The 25,383-nt window shown below is 38.5% G+C and overlaps 1 protein-coding gene across 1 annotated transcript in view; it reads right to left on the bottom strand.

Annotated features, from left to right (window-relative positions):
* Positions 1-25,383, bottom strand: part of syt7b (synaptotagmin VIIb) — a 66,441-nt gene that overhangs the window by 4,418 nt on the left and 36,640 nt on the right. The window contains exon 7 of the mRNA XM_016280433.1: positions 4,650-4,767. Coding sequence (XP_016135919.1) covers positions 4,650-4,767 — 118 coding nt within the window. The remainder of the gene's footprint in view (positions 1-4,649; positions 4,768-25,383) is intronic.

Genomic DNA, 25,383 nt, shown 5'->3' with positions numbered 1-25,383 from the left:
ATCTTTCTATTGCATCTTCGCTGGCTGTGCGGAAAAAAACTAACAAACAAGTGTTGTTATTGTTAACTAAAACTATTAAAAAATAGTTTCCATTCATTGAAATAATGCTGAAATAAAATACAAATAAAAATATTCTGTAACATTTTAGTTTAAGGACAAATTCTCACTATTAACTAGTTGCTTATTAGCATGCCTATAACTAGAATATTGGCTGTTTAATAGTACTTATAAAGCACATACTTGTATTTGTCACAATTCACTCGGGGAGCAAGGAACGAGGAAACGAGGAGTACTTGAATAACACAGTCTTTAATAATCCACAGGAAAACCGAGAACAAGGAGGACATTCAACAAGTATACCTGACAAACAAGAACTGAAAGGACTAGGGCTTTTAAAGGCAGGATAATTGGGGAGGAACGAGACACACCTGGAATCAAATGGACACAATCAACAAGAGGAAGAAACTGTGTCACAGGGGCAAAAACACACACAGGATAGTCCATAATCCTGACATAACGCCCCCTCCCGGAAGGTGCGTCCATGCACCATAGCAACAACAGAGGGAGGCATGGGTGGGAACCTGGGAGGAGGTTCCGGAGGAGGACGGATATCCGGGAGGAGGCCGGCAGACAGAGACCAGGGGGGCGACGAAGGAGGGAGGAGCCAGGGAGGAGACAGGAGAGACCCAGAGCAAGAGGAGCACAGCAGGACCCAGGCCACAGCCATGATGTCGACCCACGGTGGAGCCGACGGAGGAAGCAGCCATGGAGGAGGAATGGCCGCTGACTCCAAGGGGCCGACCAACGGCGGCGGAGCAGGTGGTGGAGGAGCCCGAGGCGGAGACGGAGAGCCGATGAGCCAGGGCGAAGGGGAGGATCCGGAGGTCCTAGGCGGAGCAGATGGCACCGGTGACCGACGTGGAGATGTGGATCCGGGAGACCGCGGTGGAGCTGGAGCGACAGAGTACTGAGATGGAGCCGAGGGGATGAAGGAGCCTGACGTCACGGCCTCTGGCTCCGCGGCGATCCTCAGCTCTGTTGCTCTCTCTAGCGATGGCTCATCGGTCGCGGCGGGCTCTGGCTCTCCGTCAGCGGTGGGCTCGGGCGTGTGCTCCGCGCATTGGGGAGATGGTGGGCTGGGCTCTGAGGCGGGAGTGGCACTGGCGATTAATTCCTGGGAACCGGCGGGGAACGGAGATCCATTTCTCGCCAGTGTCCACTCCACAAAGGCGGCGAATTCAGCTCGAGGGCCATCTTCGGACGACGGCGCTCTGCATGCGGTGTTGAGGCTGGCGTCATAGAACGCGCAGAGTGCATCGTCCGGATAGGTGGTGAGATGGGCCACACCCAGAAACAGTCTGGTATGACCCTCGAGCTAATTTTCCCCCTGCTCCAGCAGGAGGAGGATGAATTCGGGGCGAAGGAGGGGATCCATAAGGCACACAACGGAAACAAAAAACTGAGTAAAAAGAGAAACAAAACGGAGGGTACAAACGGAGGTAACTGTTTGGGTCGGGTCTTCTGTCACAATTCACTCGGGGAGCAAGGAACGAGGAAACGAGGAGTACTTGAATAACAGTCTTTAATAATCCACAGGAAAACCGAGAACAAAGAGGACATTCAACAAGTAGACCCGACAAACAAGAACTGAAAGGACTAGGGCTTTTTAAAGACAGGATAATTGGGGAGGAACGAGACACACCTGGAATCACATTAACACAATCAACATGAGGAAGAAACTGGGTCACAGGGGCAAAAACACACACAGAATAGTCCATAATCCTGACAGTACTAATGCCTTATTTGCATGACCATATTTTACATCCCTTAATCCTATGCCATACCTAAATTTAACAACTACCTTACTAACTATTGTGGCGAGTATCCCGAGTTCAGATTAGCGTCGCCCTGGAAACGCCGCTGCCACACTGATCAGCGACGCACAACACCTGTGCACGATGAGTGGCGCACCTGGAGCTCGTTCCTGCTGGCTTTAAAAGCCAGGAGAAGCGACACCAGCGGGAAGGCACCCCGGAGCTCCAGGCAGACATTAATGCTTGTTTCTCCTTGTTCACAGACTCCGAAGGCACCCTGGGAGAGGGATCTGCACCACGGCACTTCACCTCACAAGCACCACGCTGAGACGGGCACCGAGCACCATTCATCAGAGCACGTGTGATCAGTGTGTGGGCAATAAATCACCCTCCGGGGCTCTTTCAATCAGTACCGAGTCTGTGTTCTCATTCACCCCGTGACACTATTGATAAACAGCAAATTAGGAGTTTATTGAGGCAAAAGTCATAGTTAATAGTTAGTAAATAGGTAATAGTGAGAATGGTCCCCAAACTTAAGTGTGACGAAATATTCAAATATTCACTTTTTATAAAATATTAAATAAAAAAGTTGCCTTGGTAACTAAGTGAAATAAATTAGGTTTAAGTTGAAATTACTAAAGTAAAAAAAATGAAAGCTAATTACAATGAAAAAAATGAAAGCTAGTTAAAACATTTAGTTGTAAATTATGAGACAAAAAGGTCAAAAACTATGTCAAAAGTTATTAAAAAATAATAAAATCTAAAACTGAAATAAAAAGCTAAATAGAAACATTAAAAAAAACAATTAAACAAAAGCACATAAAACCACTAAAACTTTGATAACTAAAACTGAAAATATATATAAAAAAGCTCATTTAAAATATTAAAAAATACTTGCATATAAATAATATAAAAAAATAACACTGAATCTGATTCATGAACAGCAAAAGCACTCACAAACTCATGACTTATAAGTTTATATATCTATATATATATATATGTGACCCTGGACCACAAAACCAGTCATAAGGGTAATTTTTTTGAAATTGAGACTTATACATCATCTGAAAGCTGAATAAATAAGCATTCCATTGATGTATGGGTTGTTAGGATAGGACAATATTTGATACAACTATTTGAAAATCTGGAATCTGAGGGTGCAAAAAAAATCTAAATATTGAGAAAATCACTTTTAAAGTTGTCCAAATGAAGTTCTAAGCAATGCATATTACTAAACAAATTAAGTTTTGATATATTTACGGTAGGAAATTTACAAAATATCTTCATGGAACATGATCTTTACTTAATATCCTAATGATTTTTGGCATAAAAGAAAAATCGATAATTTTGACCCATACAGTGTTTTTTGGGGCTATTGCTACAAATATACCCCAGTGACTTAAGACTGGTTTTGTGCTCCAGGGTCACATATGTGTGAGTGTGCGTGTGTGTGTTTTGTATTTTTTTTTTTGTTTCTGTGTGCTTCACAATATTGATATGTTAGTAACTATTGGTTTGAATCAGGCTAACTAATGGAACCGACTTTCCTGCTGCATAAACATGACTAACAAAACACTGCAGTTGTCAAATATGAGACAAAAAAAGTTGCCGGGATGCTTTCTAACGAATTGTGAAAAGAAGTTGCCTTCACATTAATACGTGATGAAGGGCGAAAAGTTGGGAACCGGTTGGTGGTCTTTCCAAACACCTTAGTGATCCATCACTTAAAGTGGTCTGACAAGCAGCAGCATATCGAATTAATGAACTCCCATTCGAGTCAGGACCTTGGCTAAAAGTTGTGCTTAATTTGACATACCATGCCCCAGTGCCCAGATCCCCCCCAGTGGGACTTAGAACTGTGAGAGGCTGGTGCTTACAAGAGCTTCTGGCACCCTCTTAAAGAGGAAGCACCATCATCAGCCCTCATCACATCTCTTTAAAAACGCCTTACCACCCACGTAATGACACGCAGACCCTGTGAAGGCCATCGTCTGCCTCCCCGCAGCACATTGTACCAGTTCTAATTACGGAGGTAAGTTCCCTTTGACACATCTCTCTGTGTGACTGACTGCAGTAAGGGAGATCACCAATTACACATGCATCCCTGTGTTTAAAGGGTTCACATCAAAACTAGTGTTACTTCAGAGGCAAAACTAGAAGAAAACTATGGAAGCTCATGGCCACCACGGAATAAAAATATAAAAACAATCTTGCAATCCTGAAATATTAACTCACAATTGTGAGAAAAAAGTAATATATATAACTTTTTCTCACAATTCCAATTCCGTACCCACTGTATATATATATATATATATATATAATTTTTTTATTCTGGGAAGAAAAAAAGAAGAATCATGACATGTAATCTCAGAATTCTGAGAAAAAAAGACAGAATTCTGAGATGTAAATTCAGAAAAAACTGCAAAAGCACAGAATTTGTAGAAAAAAGATGCAAACTCACAATTATAAGCTTATAATTTGCAATTGTGAGATATAAACTGGAAATTGTGAGGGAAAAATACCAGACTCGGTACTGCAATTTTCAAATGAAAAGTCAGAATTGTGAGATAAAAAGTTTTTTTTTTATTCAGTTGCAGAAAAAACCCCATAAATGTGAGATGTAATCTCAGAATTCAAAGAAAAATCAGAATTTCGAGATATAAACTGACAATTGAGTTAATAACCTGAGATATAAACTTCGAATTATGAGAAAAAAAGTAAAAACTGCGAGATGTAAGCGATATAAACTCGCAAAACCTCTTTTTAAAATATTTTTATTCCGTGGTGGAAATGAGCTTCCACAGAAAACAGTACACAGCCACACGTTCACGTTACCATCAGCATATCACTGGTGACGGAGTTGGCCAGGTCTGAGACGGAGGAGTTAGCGTCTGTTCGGCGGCTGCTCTCGTCTGGGGTCTGACCTTTAGGGCTGCTGCCGGGTTTATTAGATCTGGGGAAGAACCACAGGAGAAAAGTGTCACTTTTTAGAGCATGTGGGATTAAACAATCTCCTGTCTTGTCCTGTTCTCCTGTCTTACTAACTTCATAAGCACAGAGAACTTAAGTCATCTATTGCCTGACTTGCCTAAAGTGTAGCTCTGTATTGCTATAATTTGTTTGAGACTGGGTTAAGGTTAGCGTTGCTTTGTTAGACCCTGCTGGTTGATGCTGTAACTACACAATCTGACACAAAAATATTTATTTGACAGTCGTTTAAAATGAGCAGTGTATTGAATGACAAAATTAAATGTTTTGCAAGCAACATACACTACCATTCAAATCTTTGAGGTTAGTGTGTTTTTTAATGGTTTTGAAAGTCTCTAATGGCTCCAGGCTGCATTTATTTGACACACAGTAAAATAAAAAGCAATATTGTAAAATATTTTTACAATTTGAAATGTGATTTCTATCTCAATATATTTTAAAATGGCATTTATTTCTGTGATGCAAAGCTGAATTTTTTAGCATCATTACTCGAGTCTTCAGTGTCACATGATCCTTCAGAAATCATTCTAATATGCTGATTTGCTGCTCAAGAAACATTTATTATGATCAAAATTGACAGTTGTGCTGCTTAATATTTTTTGCAGAAACAGTGATAATTTATCAATATCAATATTTATAAATATTTCATTTATTTATTTGGAATTCTTTGATAAATAAAAAGTTCAAAAGAACAACATTTATTTAAAAAATAAAATAAAATAAAAAAAATAAATATTTTGTAAATATGTAAAAGTCTTTACTGGCACTTTTGATCAATTTATCACATTTTTGCTGATTTAAAGTATTTAAATCCTGAATCAGTGTTAAAGTAAGTATTTCTTAAAAAAATCTTATTGACAGCAGTGTATGAATCATTAATATTGTATTATAGTACATTAGACTCTTTTGGATGTGTTCTTAAACACATGTAACACATCTATTTCTTTCTCAGGGAATAACAAGCTGTTTAATAAGGAACTGGCTTGTGCAAACAATGTTAGATACTGTAAAAAAGAGATAAACATACATGACAAACATACTGAATAGAATTGTAATTCAATAAATACAAAAATTGTATTTCTGAAAAGTTTAAAACTAAAGTATGGCATTAAATGTTCTATTTCAGGTAGGATGCTGTTTATGGAGGTAGTAGTGAGTGAGTGAGTGAAGTGACATGTGGCCAAGTATGGTGACCCATACTCGGAATTAGTGCTCTGCATTTACCCATCCAAAGTGCACACACACAGCAGTGAACACACACAAACCGTGAACACACACCCGGAGCAGTGGGCAGCCATTTATGCTGCGGCGACCGGGGAGCAGATCACTGTGGATGAGCTCCAGAGATGCAGTCGGGAGATGGGAGAAAGTTGTAGAAAGTCAACCATCACTGCAGCCCTCCACCAGTCGGGGCTTTATGGCAGAGTGGCCCGACGGAAGCCTCTCCTCAGTGCAAGACACATGAAAGCCCACATGGAGTTTGCTAAAAAACACCTGAAGGACTCCAAGATGGTGAGAAATAAGATTCTCTGGTCTGATGAGACCAAGATAGAACTTTTTGGCCTTAATTCTAAGCGGTATGTGTAGAGTTGGGGGTTCGGTGCCTTGCTCAAGGGCACCTCAGTCGTGGTATTGAAGGTGGGAGAGAGAGCTGTACATTCACTCCCCCCACCTACAATCCCTGCCGGTACGAGACTCGAACCCACAACCTTTGGGTTATGAGTCCGACTCTCTAACCATTAGGCCATGACTTCCCCCTAGTGAGCAGCAAGGCAGCTCACTAGGTTTTGGAACAGAGCCCAAACCGTCCTCACTGGGAAGCTTAAAAAAATAGTGCCATAGTTGTAATACAAGGACATTATAGTTCTGTGGAGATTTGGAATAAATAATAAATGCAAAAGAAAGAACATCACAGAGTGAATCTGACAATGTTCAGACAACAGAAATGCTGCAGTGGGACAAGCATTGCGCCCAGTATTTACAGCAAAGCGATAAAAGGATGGAAAACCTGTGAGATCAAAGTGTTTTTTGTATTAAAGAATGTTTGGATCAAAAGAAAGTCAAAGCACAAACATGATTATCATCACAGCTAAAGGGTCTAACATATGAATTTTGAAGAGAAAACAGTAACGGATGAATTGGAGTCTGAAAAACAGAGATGTCAGAGGTCATGGCAGTAAGTTGAGGTGATGCAAATGAATCTGTCCTATTTTTTTCGCCTATCAGTGGCAAAAAGGCAATAAATAAAATAAAGGAAACAATTAGGTAACCAACAAAACAACTGAGAGAATACGTCTAGCAGAAACCATAAACAGAACAGACACATGGAGACATTAACAGATTGATAAAACCAGGGATGGGAATCGAAAGGAATGTAATGATTCCATTTCAATTTCCAATTCCACTTACTTATTTCTTAATGATTTTCAAGCAACTTAAGAGTCCCTAATGATTTCATTAATGATCCTTCAGTGCTTTGGAGGAAGTAATTTAGTCCTAACTTTCTACTAAACAAAACCAAGAGTGAATCGCTCCTACAAACACCAAAGCTTTGTTCCAAAACCTGGGGAGCTGTCTATGCAAGAAGCATTTTAAAGGCATTATAAGTGCGTTCTTCATGCAAAAGGCTCTAAAAGGTAGCTTGCATGATCATACTGCCTAGCTCTGTGTCTGTATATATATATATGCACATACAAAATATTAAATACTATAATAGTATAAATAATACTAACATAACATTTAACTTAACACTAAACACTCAACAAAACTCAACAAAATCACTACCAACAAAAAGGAGGGACAATTGTGAAAAATGTAACTGTAAAAATTAAATAAGATATAATGAGTATGGCTCCAACAGTAACAATTCTGGTCGCAACTCCATTAACGATTCTTTAATTTTACTCCATTTATTCCAACACAACTCTGTAGTGACTGTGTAACTTTGACTACATACTGTCTTACGAACCAATCAGATATGACCCTGAATTAAGTGTCACAAGCCTCGAATAAACACAATACAATAACGGTTCTAGTTAGAGTTTTAAGCTGAATGTAAAGTAATGACCTTTGATTGAGATTAAATAGTTTTTTTATTTAAAAGATACGACTCAACCGAGCAAATCATTCACAAACGAATGCTAGAAACATTTATTTTTTACATGTTCTTTAAAAAAAAAAAAAAAAATGACGTGAGGCCAGAATTAGTGCGGGATTAGTGCTCTGCATTTATCCCATCCAAAGTGCACACACAGAGCAGTGAACCGACTCAACCGAGCAAATCATTCACAAACGAATGCTAGAAACATTTATTTTTTACATGTTCTTTAAAAAAAAAAAAAAAAGTGACGTGAGGCCAGAATTAGTGCGGAATTAGTGCTCTGCATTTATCCCATCCAAAGTGCACACACAGAGCAGTGAACACACACACGGAGCAGTGGGGAGCCATTTTTTTGCTGCGGCACCCAGGGAGCAGTTGGGGGTTCAGTGCCTTGCTCAAGGGCACCTCAGTCGTGGTATTGAAGGTGGGAGAGAATGTGCACTGTACATTCACTCCCCCCACCTACAACCCCTGCCGGTACAAGACTCAAACCCACAACCTTTGGGTTACGAGTCCAACTCTCTAACCATTACGCCACGACTTCCCCAAGGAGAAATTTCAGAGGACAAATGCACACATTTCTGTAAAAACTGAAATCGCACTTAAAAAGAACCCGTTCGTGATTCCCAACGCTAAAACTGACACTATACAGAAAACTCAGTGAGCAAATGCATGCTAACAGTAACGTCGCCCCTCCAGTTATTACGAGTCACAGTGGAACTGAAGGAGTCCAGCACTAATAGACCTATGATGAGTTTGTAGTTTGCAAGCAGAGGGGGGAGACGAATAGCCGCCTTTGACTTTTCATTCCCAGAGAAAGAAAACAAGAAGAAACAAGAGCTGTTGGCACGGCAACGGCTGGAGAGATGGCAAGTGCACCTGGTGTGTGGTATGCTGGGAGATACGGCTCGAGTGACAGGCAGACTCATGACGGGGAAGACAGACATGCCGTCTGAAGAGTGATGATCCACCCACCCACAAACACATCCTCATGAGACAGCAACAGTCATCATTTCATAAGACCCTGTCTGAATTTGTCTCTGTCAGAGAAATCCTGCAAGAGTAATTTCCTCTTGCTGTAATGATGATCAGAATGACACGGTCAGGGTCTGAGGGGTTATAGTGAACACAAATGCTCCTTCTGAGCGACATGACAGAAAGCAATGTTTCTATTATATAGCATAGTCCTATATGTAGTCTTGTGTAGCCAGACCTTCAGACTGACAGCAGAAGGTCTGGGAACCTTGGCCGCTTTGAATGTTCAAGGACCACCCAAGAGGTCATATGATTGACAGGTAAAGTAACCAATCACATTTCAGTTTGTGTCGCGTCATGTTTAGGGGAGTGGAAATGTCGCCACAATAACAGACCGGTGTGTAAACTCTCAGATGTATTTTAAAGAGTCTATACCGCAAATTTGACATATTTCACATACATTTGAAAAGGGATCCTATATGCCCTTTATGATATGATAAATTTCACAACCAAAAATATAAAAGACAGTTACATATTTTATACAGACCTATTTATATTGTACCACAGTCAAAACAAATGAATGAAATATTATGTGCAAAACATGTACTATGTAAAAAGTTAACAGCATATTTTTTTCTACGCACTAATAAAATCTAATATTAAAAAATATACAGAAACTGAATAACACTTTCCATGATAAATATCATTCTAAAGCAGTTCTACAGAAAACAGAGCCATATACAACCAGTGAGCTGAAGGTGAAAGAGGCCAGGAAAAAAAAACCTAGAAAGGTACTAAACAAATACAAACTATTCTTATAAATGCATTGTAAGAAAGAAGAGTTGAACATTTAGAAATACATACAGATTTGAGTTTTGTTTCTTACTGTTAAAATAGCACCCTCCAAGACCCCAGTTAATAATACATTATTTAACCATGCACATCATTTTTTAAAAATTCATATGCCTTCATAATCTTTAATCAAAAACAGGAACTTTCCCTCCCTCTCGTAATGACATCTCTACTGTTCTCAGATGACATGTGCACAAGTCCAGGACAATAATTCCTAGCCTCCAGAAATCGGTCACATGAGATTGTGGAAATGGACAAAGAACAACAATCCAACACTCAATTCTCAAAATCAAGTACAACCCAATTTTTTTCTCTCATTTGAAATGCACTTTCACTCATTTGGCAAAAAAAAAAAGATTGCAATTTCTTTTTCATGCCGACTTTAAAAACCCCCTGACACATGCCTCAACAGCCAGCAGGCTTTTGGTTAACATCAACCAGTTGGCTGCAATGCCTAGATGACGTCAGTCAAAAAAGGTAAGTCATGTTGGTAACACTTTAGTATAGCGACCAATTCTCACTATTAACTAGTTGCTTATTAGCATGCCTAGTATTAACATATTGGCTGTATATTCGAATTTATAAAGCACATATTCTGCATGACCATATTCTAATCCCCAATTATATCAATACCTAAACTCAACAACTACCTTACTAACTATTAATAAGCAGCAAATTAGGAGTTTATTAAGGCAAAAGTAATAGTTACTGGTTTGTTAACAGTGAGAACTGGACCGTAAAATAAAATGTGACCATCATTTCAGAGGGGAAGCAAGAATATGTTAATGAAACATCTCTAGAATAACATGTAACTATAAGACAATGAAGAATGTGCAAAAAATAGGATCAATTCAGATCTTGTACAGTATTGTCTTACTAGACACTACTGATAATGTTTCTTTCAGTCGTTCCAAGACACGCATTTAGCTGCACATCAGTGTTCACTTCCCAAGTTCCTATATGTTTCCTCCCACCATATCAATTATGCAATATCCAAGGTTTCCTCTGGATTTTTACATAAGCATGAAAGAGTAACCGTAGGGCAATCTGGAACACATGCGGCCTTTGTTCGCATTAGGGTTTTTATATCTAAAATCCTTCCATTGGTGGAAGATCAGGATGTCAGTGCAGCCTTCACTGCATTAATGTCTCCCGCAGGGCTGGATGGAGATTGTGTAAGCATCAGATTTTAACCAACTGACTCTGCTAAGGTTGTTATAACCTTTGAGGGCATGTTTAAGAGGTTCTGTTGTGATACCAAGGTCAACACTGGACTAAAATTAAAACAAAATGATTGCATTTGCATTCATATTCATTTTCTTGGCTTACCAAAGTGCCCTACGGGAGAGTATATGTTGTGCTATGACAATTACATCAGATACCAAAATACAGTCTGGATCTAGATTGACGTGTGGCTCTCTGGGTGACAAGAGACAGCCAGCTGAGGGATTATTTATAAACTGTGTTGTGCACAATTCAGAAGCAAAAATATTTTTAAACAAACAGCCTGACATTATGACATTGCAATTATTTCAATGCTTAATACTGAAAGAATAATAAATACCTAGGACACAAATAGGGCCTGAAACTCTTAAAAACAAAAAACAGAATTAGAAGTAGAATAAAAAGAGAATTTTCACTTCTTTTTCAAAAAATGGTCAGTGATCAAGGCACTAAACTTACAAAAAAAAAACATTTACAATCTAAATTTTATGTGAGCCCTATGAAAACATAGCAACAACTGGAAAATAGCTTAAAAACATCATTTGAAAAACAATATGATACAGATTTGAAACAATATGAGGCTGAGTAAATGATTTCAGTGAACTAGCCCTTTATAATTTCAATTCCAGGCTTTAAATGAGGCCTGAATCACAAAAATAAAACACACGCTAGCAACCTTTCCAACTAAATCTTAGCACTAAATCTCTCCACATAACAACAACAACAAGACAACATCAACACACGGCTGCTATTAACTCCATTTGAGCTTTTAGGGTCTGATAGATAAAGGAGCTTTGAGATAACATTGATCTGATGTTAGATCAGGCATTTGCAAAAAATTCTAGACAAGCCTCTTCAAGGCAGGTGCATTCTTTACACACACACACACACACACACACACACACACACGTTTGTTTTTGTGAATTGTGGGGACATTCCATAGGCATAATGGTTTTTATACTGTACAAACTGTATGTGCTATTGCCCTACACCTAAACCTACCCCTCACAGGAAACTTTGTGCATTTTTACTTTTTCAAAAAAACTAATTCTGTATGATTTATAAACGTTTTGAAAAATGGGGACATGGGGTAATGTCCTCATAAGTCACCTTCTCCTTGTAATACCTAGTCATACCCATGTCATTATACAAATTTGTGTACACATATGTCACAAAAACGCGCGCGCACGCACACACACACACACTAAATATATATATTTAACAAAATTGTGTGTCTCAATGTTTTCGTGAAAGAGACGAAAGCAGTTTCACAAATCATCTTGAGTGACACAATGACCTCTGTCACAGTGGACAAGAGTTGTAAAACTCATGCAAAACAGAGCTGAATTCACCTGCTGTTGGCTGGTGTGGCAAAGTTCATTTCAGACCCCGTCTGCACCTGTTGAGGGCTGCTCCCAAAACAAACCAAATCCAAGCCCTGAAAGTTGTTGTTCCATCCCAGGGTCATTTGGCAATCCGTCAAATATTGTTTTCCTGACATGAACTTTGAAGCAACACTTCCAAGTACCCACCAATCATTAATTCAAGGGAGTAAATCTCAGCCATGCTCCATGATTCTGCAATTACCATCATCATTACTGGCAACTGGGCCACACACAAAGGCGATATCATTTCTCTGAAACAAATGTCAGAAAGAGTGGGTGAGACAAACAGAGCAACAAACCCAGTAGAGCATCATTAGCGTGGCCAGCGCTCTTCAGAGCAGCAAATCGTGTTGATAATTGTGAGGAGGATGGTGAAGAAGAGCTGAGGATGTGTGTGGGAGGAAGCGTTGTGTTTTTCTGAATATTCCAGCTCCTGGTTTAAGCACATGGGCGTTTGGGATTTCGAATAGTGGATTCATTTTCATCTCTGGAGCAGAATATCAAAGCAACATTTTTAGCAATGGGCTAGAAACGTCCCTGTTGGCTTTAGTGGTTAAAAATCACTGATATGTTTCACTGGAATCTAGACTTTGTCTTTCTGTCTCTTCCCTGAGAAACATTTTATTGCTCAGACATCACTCTTTCAGTATGGCTCTCTTCACTAGAGACAAATGTAGAGATTGCGTTATTCTAATATTTTTTTGCCAACCTTGGTGCATTTTTTTCAGGATTCTTTGATGAGCAGAACGTTCAAAAGAACAGCATTTATTTGAAATGTTTGGTAATTTTAGAACTGTCTTTACTGTGTTTTTGTGATCAATTTAACACGTCCTTGCCGAATCAAAGTATTATAACGCCACCCTGCAACATCCAATGATTGTTTCTTACTAATTTTAAGGTGCTGATTCCAGAAAGTGTCTGGTTTGCTCTAGCATGTCACACTTGTGCATTTTGTCCAACCATTTGTAAGGTGAAGAAGTCTAGTATTATCCATTAATCACCAGAAAAATGTCACAAGGACATGATTCATATCTTCCTCTGAGCCATTTGTTCAACTTTTTGTCCAATTCGCAGCCTATTTTCACATGTATGACTAATTCTGATTTTAAGGTGACAGAAGAAAATGCAAACATGAGCCAGATGTTTCTTGCTACTTCTGTGTATTTTACTACATCCAAACAATGACAGAAAATTACAGATTTAGTGAAAAAAATCTTATTTGTAAAGTTCTTTGACATTAAGTATTTGAACCTATTTTACCACTCCCTTGCTTAATAAGTTAAATTACACATTTTGAATAATTAAAAAAAAAATTAAAACATTTGGCTGCTTTGTTATTGTCACGAATCCAGTCCATGAACTTCCATCTGCTAGCCATCGGAGGTCACCCTTTCCAGTTTCATTGACTCTCGCACTACACACTGTTGCACATCGCCCCGGACTACATATCCCATCATTCATTGCACTGATTGCACTCAGCACGGATTGCACACAGCTGTTTTCACTGATTGCACACAGCTGTTTCACATCACTCACTCACTATATATCACTCACTCAAACTACCATTCACTGCCGAGTATTACTTCACCTGTTAGTTTTCCTAGTTCCTGTTATCCTTCCCGTGTTTCCTTGTTTTGCCTTGCCTTGCCTTGTCAGTTTTCTCGGTTCTGATCTTTGCCTGTCTCCCTGGATTTATCCCTCTAGTCTCGCCCCTGTGATTCTGTCTGCCGATCGTCGGCCTACGCTAGCCCTAGCACTATTCTTGTGTTTTGCCCGCCATATACCTGTCTGCCATTATCTGACCCATGCCTGTTTTATGACCACGTCTCTGTCTTCTCCTAATAAAGAGCTTGCATATGGATCCGCACGTCTCACGTCTTGTCAGCCCCGTTACAGTTATGTTGTTAAGTGCATTAAAGTAAAATATATATAAATAAATTAATCCTTTTATTGAGCAACCCCTGACACGGTTGGCTTAAGTGGTTAAAAACACTGATGTGTTTCACTGGACACTAGACTTTGTGCTCTTTTATAGCTCCCCAGAGAAACATTTTATTGCTCAGCCGTTGCTGTTTCAGTATGGCTCTCTTCACTAGAGACAAATCTAGAGAAATTCTGTTGTTTTTGCTTTATTCTACAACAACACTTTCTCCTCTCAGTTCACATGGCTTCTTTGGGATCGTCTGGACATGCTCAGTGGCCCAATGTCTTACTGAATCCATTTAACAGGGTCTCTGGTTACCTTACCTACCCTACAGTGAGGGCGAACTTGTGCCGCCAGCCTCCAGGACTACAGTTTTGGATGTAGTCCTGGACATCACTTATGGCCTGCACAAAGATTCAGCAACGGACACTCAGTAAATGATTATTAATGTGCATTTTGCACTGTATGACAGCATTAGAAGTACATGGCTGCTTAATATGCACGAGTAACGCATTACTTGCCCAGACCAGCTGACTAACACTAAAATTTGGGGGTTTCTTTGGGTCTGGACAAACGGCCCAGGCTTTGTAGATCTATATCCTTCCTCATTACATTGACATTTACTCATTACATGCTCATTCATTTGAAATGAATAATTGGTTTGCGTCCATCAAGTTCCAAATAAAAAAAGAAAAATAAATAAATATAATAAACAAATATAAAAATAACTTTTTAAATTACCTAAAAGAACTATAATATAAAAATTGTAAAATACCTTCTTATTAGTAAAGTACCTAATTCACTAGACTATTAAAAATAGGTTATGTAATTTTTTATGTTTTTGAAAGTCTTTTATGCTGACCAAGGCTGCATTTATTTGATCACAAATACAGTAAAAACAGTAAAATTGTCAAATATTATTAGAATTTGAAAGACTGTTTTCTATTTGAATATATTTTAAAATTTCATTTATTCCTGTGACGCAAACTTGAATTTTCAGCATCATTACTCCAGTCTTCAGTGTCACATCATCCTTCAGAAATCATTCTAATATGCTTTTTCAAGTATTCTTTGATAAATAGAAAGTTTATAAATGTTTTGACTTAGTATTTGTGATCAATTTAATGCATCATTGCTGAATAAAGTAGTATAATATATATAGTAGTATATTAAGTATTATTATTATTAATAAAAGTATTTCTAAACTGTTATCAGATGATGCAATAATCTAAAAATGGCCAGAATAAGGCTGATAAATCAATCTATCATTAAAGTACTGTATATGACAGTCAATGACAGATTTATGAATGCAGTCCATGATAAGTAGTACATATTACACTCAGAGCAGAGTAAATAAACCTGTGGCCTTCAGGCAGGTTATCTGTAACTTTCATAGTAGCAGAATCACATAAACTAATGATGTGTTTACTGTATCAGTGTACATATGTGTGTTTGTTTCCTCAGAGCTGTTTGAGTGTCCTGCTCTGAACTGAAGACAGATGAAACGCTCCTCAGCCTCGTGGGCTTGACACTCATGTGGCCTGACAGCTCACTGCCGCCACTCAGCGTGCCAACAGCCACCTAGGGTCTGAACATCAGCAAAGCACAGACCAAAACCATTTATAAGTCATTTTTATGTCACTGGATTTTTCAAGAACACATTGGGAAAAAAAACAGCATTATTCTAAAATATTGCAATTTAAAAATATCTGTTTTCTAATTCAGTATATTTTAAAATGTCATTTATTCCTGTGATCAAAGCTGAATTTTCAGCATCATTCCTCCAGTCTTCAGTGTCACATGATCCTTCAGAAATCATTCTAATATGCTGCTTTGCTGCTCAAGAAACATTTCTTATTATTATCAATTTTGAAAACATTACTGTAACATATATAGTAACTGAAAACCTATTTTTGTGCATACTGTGATTTTTTTTTAGGATTCTTTGATGAATATAGTTATTATTATTTGAAATAGAAATCCTTTTTTTTAAACATGAAAGTGTCTTTATTGCTACTTTTGATCAATTTGATGTGTCCTTGCTCAATAAAAAGATTAATTTCTTTTAAAAAACAAACCTTGGTAGTGTATATTATTCCTGGTTTTGGATAATCTTAACTACTGTTTTTGGATACAATTAAATACTTTCCAAATCCTTTTTTGTTCTGGAACATCAAATGAATAATAAGTTTGGCATCCGTGCAAAAACTGACAGTGCTTCACATTGTTAAACACTTCAGTTAAAACAAAACATCTAAACCAAAAAAATTACGTTATAAAACAGATACATTTCTGGTTGGATGAGTCACATTTGAAGCCGTAAAATAGCTGATCCATCAACAAAACTCTATATTAATGCGCCAAGTTGCAATGTGTTGTGAGATGGGAGAAAACAATGTAAATTTAGAGGAAGAAGGAGGAGAAGACCAGGATGGATGACTGAAGGGTTGGGGTGGGAGGAAATGAGAGAAGTGATCATATGAGGCAGGAACGGAGCGAGAGATGAGCATGACAACGTGGAGGCGTGTTGATACACACGTGCGTGATGCATGGAGCTAAACTGTCAACATGTGGACAGACGGGGGGGTGAGACGACAAAGATGGTCGCTGTATGATGGATGATGCTCCCATGAATATCCAACTGCCCGTGGAGAACAGAAACCCACATATGAGTGAACTGCTGGATCCTCTGGTGCTAAAACACATCATTGCTTGATGGATGGAATGACATGTGTAGAGTTTGACTCATATTTCTTTAAAGGGGTCATATGATGTTGCTAAAAAGAACATTAAACGCGTTGATTTTTACAAAGCTCATCGGTCTGAAAAGCAAGGTGTGCTGTGATTGGCCAGCTATCCAGTGCGTTATGATTGGCCGAATACCTCAAGCGTGTGACGGAAATGTTACACCCCTACCATATTGTGATGATTCCCTGTTCGGCCGGAGCGATGATTCAAAAACATTAAAATCCATTATAAACGAGGCATTCGTTGCATAATTATGGATTATAATGACTTATACTGTCTTTTTGATCGTTGTGTTGCATCGCGCCGCATCAACATAAAACCATGTCTGCATTTGTGATCGGAGAAATGACAAACAACAAGCCCTACTCTACACTGCCCAAAAAACTCTTTAAATATAAAAAACGTACTTACAGGCTGAGAGTCAGAACAAGCCGGCATTGTAGTCTACTCTACCAGGATCAGGAAACAGTCCTCCATAAAATGTGCTGCACACATCTGAATATTTAGGTCCAAGTGTTCTGGAACAGTGTTGTAAATACAACTTAACCACTGATTTCTAGTTGTGTCCATTTTTGGAAGGCCAAACAAAGTAGTTTCGCTTTCACAACGAAACACAGCGTCACACACGGCGGTCTAGAGTGAGCGGCGGCGGCGGCCTAGAGTGAGGAATGGCCGGAGGGCTAGAGTGAGCAGAGGCGACGTGCTTGAGAATTGCGCGGCCGGCGGATTCGACGAAGGAGCGTCCGGAAGGCTTGCGGCAACCACATGTGACTACCCCGGGCTGGACTCCGCTTCGTCCACGGTGAAAGCCGATCCGGTGATCCACAGAGCAAAGTTGTTGTATTTCCTCAGCAACCAGCATGGATCAGCTCCAGGCATGACGAAGCAGATATCATCCTCTTTTGGAAGGCCAAACAAAGTAGTTTCGCTTTCACAATGAATCACACAGCGCCTTCACGACATGGCAGCGGCAACAACAATACTACAGTGAGAATAAAAGTTACACCTTCTTTCTTTGCGTGAACATTTGGGCGGCGTTATGCAAATCTTCCCACATAGTGATGTAGACATGTGGGGGCGTGTTAGAACGAGCCGTTTTAGGTAGGTGTGGCTGACTCTTAACTTTTATAAAGAATATCTCTTTGGATTTGAGACTTTAGTCTTTGCAACTTTACAGATCTTCTTTATGCACCAAGAGCTTGTAACACTCCAAAAAGAATGCAAAAATTGAAATCGCATCATATGAACCCTTCAAGCCTAGAGCTCATGCCACTACCCAAAAAATGCAGTGCTCTTATCAAAAAACATTCCATGTTCTGCATTTGGTCTAAAACTCACTGAAATCTTGATGCATCGGACACATTAAGTTGTAGCACTAATGTGTACTGAACATGGTATTTAAATTCTCTGTATGTACAGAACACCCCGGTCACCTAATATATTTGCAAACATGTGCACAATGCGATGTGCTTAACCATGTTACACAAATCAAATGTAACATGAGTTGTATCTTTCTTGACTCCTTGATCTGACTGGCAAAATGAGTGATAAGCAGGGATGCTTAAACAATCAGCCACTAACAGTGCACAAATAATACACTTCTCCTCTGAGGTATTTTCACACAAAATTAGTGTAAAAATATACAATAACTGGATAACACTTGCTGAATTAAGCATGCATAATGAGGTCATGTGACAACAAACGTAGCATTCTACCGAAACGTTTATCCTGGAATAGCACATATTGTTTCACAGTCTGTTTTTAACAGCAGGCATTATGCAGTACGCTAGTATTCTATTTCTGCTGCTCTAAAATCAGATAGGGTTAATCCAGCCTCTGCGGGCGAAGCCTTTAGCCGCTTGTATTACCTGAGGAATTTCTCACATTAATTAACATGCTGAAGTTTGATTTTGTGATCTAGTTTAAGACTTTTCAGTGTTGCTCATTTTTTATTGGGCCCATAAGCATTCTCTCTGTCTCTTTGGAGTTAATTAGTGCTTTCTGGTGCCCAAATCACTTTTATTACGGCTCATATTTAGGTTTAGGGGTGTGAACACCTAATCCTAAGTATTACAATTCTGCATGTACCTTGAGGCCAGACGTGAATAATCTTCACTTTAGATCAAGCGGCTTGTTGAGGTGAGGACAGCTGTTACTTTTTCGATTGATTAGACTTACAATGTTCACCTGGTGGACAAAACATGGGAAAAGTCTCATAGACTTACACTGAAGGAGGAACCCGAGTTGTATCTACAGACCAGAACACCCCACAGACTTTGACTTGGGCCAGTAAGCAACCACCCAGAACACCCTAGCAACAACTAAGAACACCCTAACAACCACATAGCAACCACCCAGAATACCCTAGCAACCACCTAGAACAGAACACCCCAGCAACCACCAAGAAGACCCTAGCAACCACATAGCAAACACCCACAATACCCTAGCAACCCCTTAGAATACTTTAGCAACCACACAGCAACCATTCAGAACAAAACACCTCAGCAACCACCCAGAACACCATAGCAACCACCCAGAACACCCTAGCAAACATCTAGAACAGAAGACCCTAGCAACCACATATCAATGCCATAGCAACACCTTAGCAACATGGTGGTGAGTTTTTCAAAGACTTCTGTGGATTTTCACCCACAATTTCATAAATGACATATCAGTAATTTACATGGACTTTCAAAGATGCATCATTACAAAATAAGAATAAATTAGAAACAGAAGCGATCAAAAGTAACACATCTTCTGCAGTGCTGCTGTTGTTATGCGTCATATTTGATGTATATTTGTCATTTGTGAAATGCTGTTGGATGAATGCATCCAGAGAACAGCTGCAGGAGCGTAAGGCTGTTTGGAGATGTGGTCAAGACGCCGCTGACATCTCCCCGCCTGCTGCTCTCATTTGATCACGCCACACACCTCATTTACAATTCAATTCGTCTACGTTCCGCCACAATTAAATACCCTCTGACACCAACACACACACACATGCACACACGCGCACACACGCACGCACACAAGAGTGGGTCCTTAAAGTCACAGGATTATGCAAGTACTATTAGACTCAGGTTTTCTTTTGGCATAAAAGGTTAACATATAAACAATACTAGCATAAATCTAAATGCTAGACTCCCAAGAAAATCTTGAAATGCATTGTGATGTGGACAATGTGATATCCACATTAAACACTGTCAAAAACACAGCAAATACATTTAAACCTGTACTGTAGTGATCACCTGTGTGATAGTCTGGTAATAGATTTTTGCATATTTGGAGCTTTGGTGTGCCGACTTTTGTTTTTTGTTTTAGAAACCTTTAACCACTACAAAACACTGCCTCCAGTGGACAAAGACCAAAAGAGCAAATTTAAGGCCATTCAGTTATAAATAACATTGATTTTACAAAATGCAAAGTCATTTTTATTCTATTGACAATCTCAGACTTCAACAATCAAAAATGCTTTGTGAAAATTAAAACTTAATGTTCATCTCTCTTTCTTTGTGACTCACATACATAATTCATACAAGAAGAGTTTGCATTTGTGTTGTGCATCTTTCTAGGGAGTTTCTCCTCGCCACTGTCACATTTAGCTGCTCACTGGGGTTTTATGGCAATATTATCTGCTAAATTACTTTGGAATATTTAATGTGAAAAGTTCAAAACACATAAATTTGAATTAAATTTGGTCAGGTTTATACAGCTAAATTTGGGCACATAAAGATGCTATACAACAATACAAATCCTGCAGATAATATTGTCATCACTTGCAATTTTTCTCACACAGTACAAAACGAATCTTTATACACTCTCAGACAAAAAGGTACAAAAGCTGTCACTGGGGCAGTAACTTTTCAAAAGGTGCACCTTTGTACTTTATTTACCCCCAAAGGTGCATAATGATACCTTAAAAGTACACATTAGTACCTAAAGTGTACATCTTAGTAACTAAATATTATGACCTTTTGAAAGGGTACCGACCTAGTGACAGCTTTTGTATCATTTTTTCTGAAAAAGTACACAAGTACATAAAAAGGCATTAAAAAGTTTGAAAATGCCTGATCTAAAGCACTAAAGCTGTGAATGATGTTACAGAGCCCATCGTATATAGACAGATACAGTCCAGTGCACCAGACCATCATCCCTTATAAAAGCTGCTGATGGCCTGTTGGACACATATGCAGTGAGAACTGGCAGAGCGCTGAACCATGTAGCCTAGCGCACATTAACCCATCTTCCTCCATGAACCCTGTCGGCAAACATGCGGGACAGAGTTAAAGCTGTATTTATGTCATGTGCGCGCATGTGTCTAGCTAAGCCCAATGCTGTCATGCTTGGCCGCTCTTTATTTCCATATCACTAGGAGGGTGATATTGAGCCAGCCCGGCCCTGCCTCTCCGGCTGAGCACTTCCATCGCAATCTGTGCTCGTGTGTGTATGTGTGAACACGAGAGGGAAATAGTGAAACACGCGTGTGTGTCTGACAGTGACTTAAGCTGTCCGTCTCAGCACGATGCTTCTGCTCTAAAATGACACACAGCAGTGAATCTGCCAACAATGAGGAGGACAGTGGCGAGGAAGATGACTGGAGCTGTTTGAGCGGTTTTCTCTAAATTCTGTGTCTGATCTTGTGTAAGACGGATGTTTTACCTTCATTAACCTTTGGAATGACTGTAATGAGAATAAGAAATGTTTCTTGAGCAGCAAATCAGCATATTAGTATGATTTCTGAAGGATCACGTGACACTGAAGACTGGAGTAATGATGCTGAAAATTCAGCTTTACATCACAGGAATAAATTACATTTGAAAATATATTCAAATAGAAAATGGTTATTAGAAATTGTAATAATATTTCACAATATTTCAGTTTTTACTGTAAATAAATGCAGCCTTGGCGAGCATGACTACTCTCAAAAACATTTAAAAAAATCTTACTGATTCCAAACCTTTGAACAATTTTCAAATCTTCATGTGATCAACAAACAAAAATTGAAGTAATTATTTACTGAATTTCTTTCTTTTGACTACAGTGTGTAATCAAATGAATCAAAAGATTAATTTGAAAGATCCAACTAATATATATATATATATATATATATATTTGAGTCAGATCTTTTCAATGATTCTATTTGATTCAGTTCACAAAAGTAGTCTGAATAATTTGTTCACAAAAATCAGAGTAATTCGGTTCTCAAGTTCAACTGACTGACTCAATGATTCAATCCTCACTGGAGGAGAAAATAAGTAAAGAACAACTGAGTTTAGGTGTGTTTGCTGCCTAAACCTCATGACTTCAGAAGGCTTATGGACTACATTATGATGAGTTTACAGTGCTTTTGTGTCCTGTTTGAGCACCAAAAGCTCCAATCCCTATTCTCTGTAATTGCAAACCTTATTCAATTTACCGCACATTATTCCGCAGTAGAAAAACGAAAAATCATACAGGTTTGGAACAACATGAGGGTGAATAAACGATGCCAAAATTATCCTGTGTGGGTGAAATCTCTCTTTAATTTGCTCAGAGAGTGTCAATGAAATCAGACTATAGTAAAAAGATGTGTGCTATCAAGCCCTTTGTTCTTATACTCCTAAATCCCACCTGCAGTTCGCTAAATAATGGCAGGATATCTAGGGATCATCGCTTGTACCCAGCCTCCCATGTACCAATCAGTGCGTCTCCGCTGCAATGATTTCAGCAGCACAGACAAACAAAAATACATGACTGGAGCAGCAAGCTGGGAAACGACACACACCTTAAAACACTTCAAATCCATTATGTCACGATGCAGTCAAGGGCTCCACTTCAGGGACATCTTGAAAAGGAAACTTCTCTAGTTTCTCTCTCTCCACAGACACAGGCTGAGGCTAAAGCAGACGGCTCTATTCTCACAAGCCAGACTTCTGACTAATGGCATACAATAGCAGCTTATTCTGTGCAATTTTTGCTGCCCTTTATGCTTGTTGCTGTACAAATGACTTCACCACAATTAATCGGCTGTCATGGACACTCTGCAGGTGGTTGTCTAGTGCTAGAGCTAGAATAACTCCTTTCCTTTAGTTACGTCATAAGAGAATCAGCACACATATCTACAGGAACACACCTGTGTCAGCATCACTTACTAGGTGGAGGTGGATGAACTAAATACAGAAGGGGTGTAACAAATAAACTTCTACAATATTTTATTAATCAAAATTTATGGAGCTGTGTGATTCCGCCAGACAACATATATTGCAATTGTTTTGTCATATAGTGTGAATGCGATTTGGACTGCAGTTTGATTCAACATCTTATATTGCAAAGACAAAAAACAACAACAAAATCAATGGCTTCTACAACCTTAATAGTGATCTACAAATTAATATTTTGCTCACATTCTGCTGCCAATACCAATATTGTCATTTTTTTAAAAAGTGTTTTGTAATCTTTACAAGAATAACTTCAGGACAACAAAAAGTGAAATACAGTAAAAATAAATAAATAAAAAAAGTTAAGTGTACACTTTAATACTAATCTGTAACACTGTACCTGAACTTTAAAGACTCAAATCTCTTTTTAGTTAATTTCAGTTGTGAGATACTAAGTCCACTTTACAGTCACACTGTTATTTAAATAATAATTAGTATAAATATTTGTAATAATTATATCATAATAATAATAAATTAATATTTTCGAAATTATTATCATTAAAAAGTAAAACTGTAAAATAATTTATAATATGAATTATTGTTATCATTATAAAACTAAAAAAAGAAGTATAACTAATATTGTAATATTAGTCATATATTACATATTATTATAAAATTTGTTTAATATTATTGCAATATTAATATAACCTGAACATTTAAATATTCAATAATACATTTATACATTATTTTAATAATAATACAAATTAGATTTTTTATATTAATGTTGTTGTTGTTATAAAAAAACTAACATAAATGTATTACTATTTTAAGATTACTATTGTACTGTAAAATAAATGATAATATTCAATAATAACAATAATTATGATTAGTTATTATTATTCTAAAATACATTTGCTTATTTTTTATAATTATTGAAATAGAACCATTGAAATATCAATATTATACAGTAAACTAAATGATTATTATTATTATGTAATATTACAATAGGTTTATACCCTCACTTCATTGAGTCAAAGCCTCATTTGTTTTGGCTGTAAACATCTGTAAACAAAAATGTCTGAAATATGTAAAAACCATGTGAATCTGGTGCTCTTTGTTTTCTCGATGCATGTATAAGCAATTGAACTCATGGTCACACATTATGAATGGGACACATTGTTTGAGAAAATAACCAATGCTGTGCCACCATTTCACATCACATCACTGTAGCTCAAATCATCATAAATCATAGCAATGTAAGCACACGGGAGGCATGCAGTTGTGTGCACTGCACAATTAACTACGAAACAAATAAACTCAGAATGCATGAGCACTCAGTAGGGGCCACTGGCGGTACAGACTACATCTGATGCCCCGCTGCTTGATTCACAAACCCAAATGGTCTTTGCTACTCAATGCTGATCCATAAAGGTAATACGGCTTCGTCCTCTCATGAGCACACATCATCCGAATGTGCTTTCTGCTATTGTAATCATACTCATAAGTGGTTCACACAGGACAATATAATGGGAAGCTATAATTGAGCTGTGGCAGGTGGATATTGATACAGATGCATTTCTCATATCGCTATGGCCACAGCGCTATGCTGATGAATGGCTTGTTTTTCAAACAGATTGATTCGGCGGGGCTCCTGGGGGAGTGGTGGTGGTCGATGGAGAGGCTTCGGGGCGCTGTTACACCGTGATTCATTTCGAACTGGGCCATGGGAGGGCGGAGGAAAGCGAGCGACGGATGAGAGCGTAAAGGAGCATGATTATTTTAACACGGAGAGTACAAGCGCTTTGATAAAGAGCTCGGGTATCGGGGGAGCAGGTTAAAGCACCGTTTGAGCGGATGTTACTCACTCTTCCTCTCTGGTTTTATCCTCGGAGGAGTCAAGTTCATCTCGCACTACTCTTTTTGTGTGACGTAGGCTTTTGTGAGCTGTGAGAGAGGGAGACAGCGGTAAACACTGTAATGGAGATCAGGGTTAGGGACTAACTAACTAATTAGCAAAAAGATAGTGAAGCTATTAATGTACCGTAACTACAGTTTTCAGTAGTGTGACAGTGAAAAAATATTGCAAACTTTAAGTTTGTAAGTTCAGAAGGTTCAGGTTATTGAACAGAATAAAAAAATATTCATCAGTTTGAGTCCATGTTATATCTTTTTTTTGAAAGGGGTGGTTCACTGTTTTTTTTCTAGGCTTGATTGTGTTTATGGGGTGCAGTCTAAC

The sequence above is a fragment of the Sinocyclocheilus grahami genome, unplaced genomic scaffold, assembly GCF_001515645.1.
Source record: "Sinocyclocheilus grahami isolate Dianchi unplaced genomic scaffold, SAMN03320097.WGS_v1.1 scaffold140.1, whole genome shotgun sequence".
Taxonomy (NCBI): domain Eukaryota; kingdom Metazoa; phylum Chordata; class Actinopteri; order Cypriniformes; family Cyprinidae; genus Sinocyclocheilus; species Sinocyclocheilus grahami.
The sequence above is the reverse complement of the archived record's forward strand: the minus strand, read 5'-3'. Positions and strand labels throughout refer to the sequence as shown.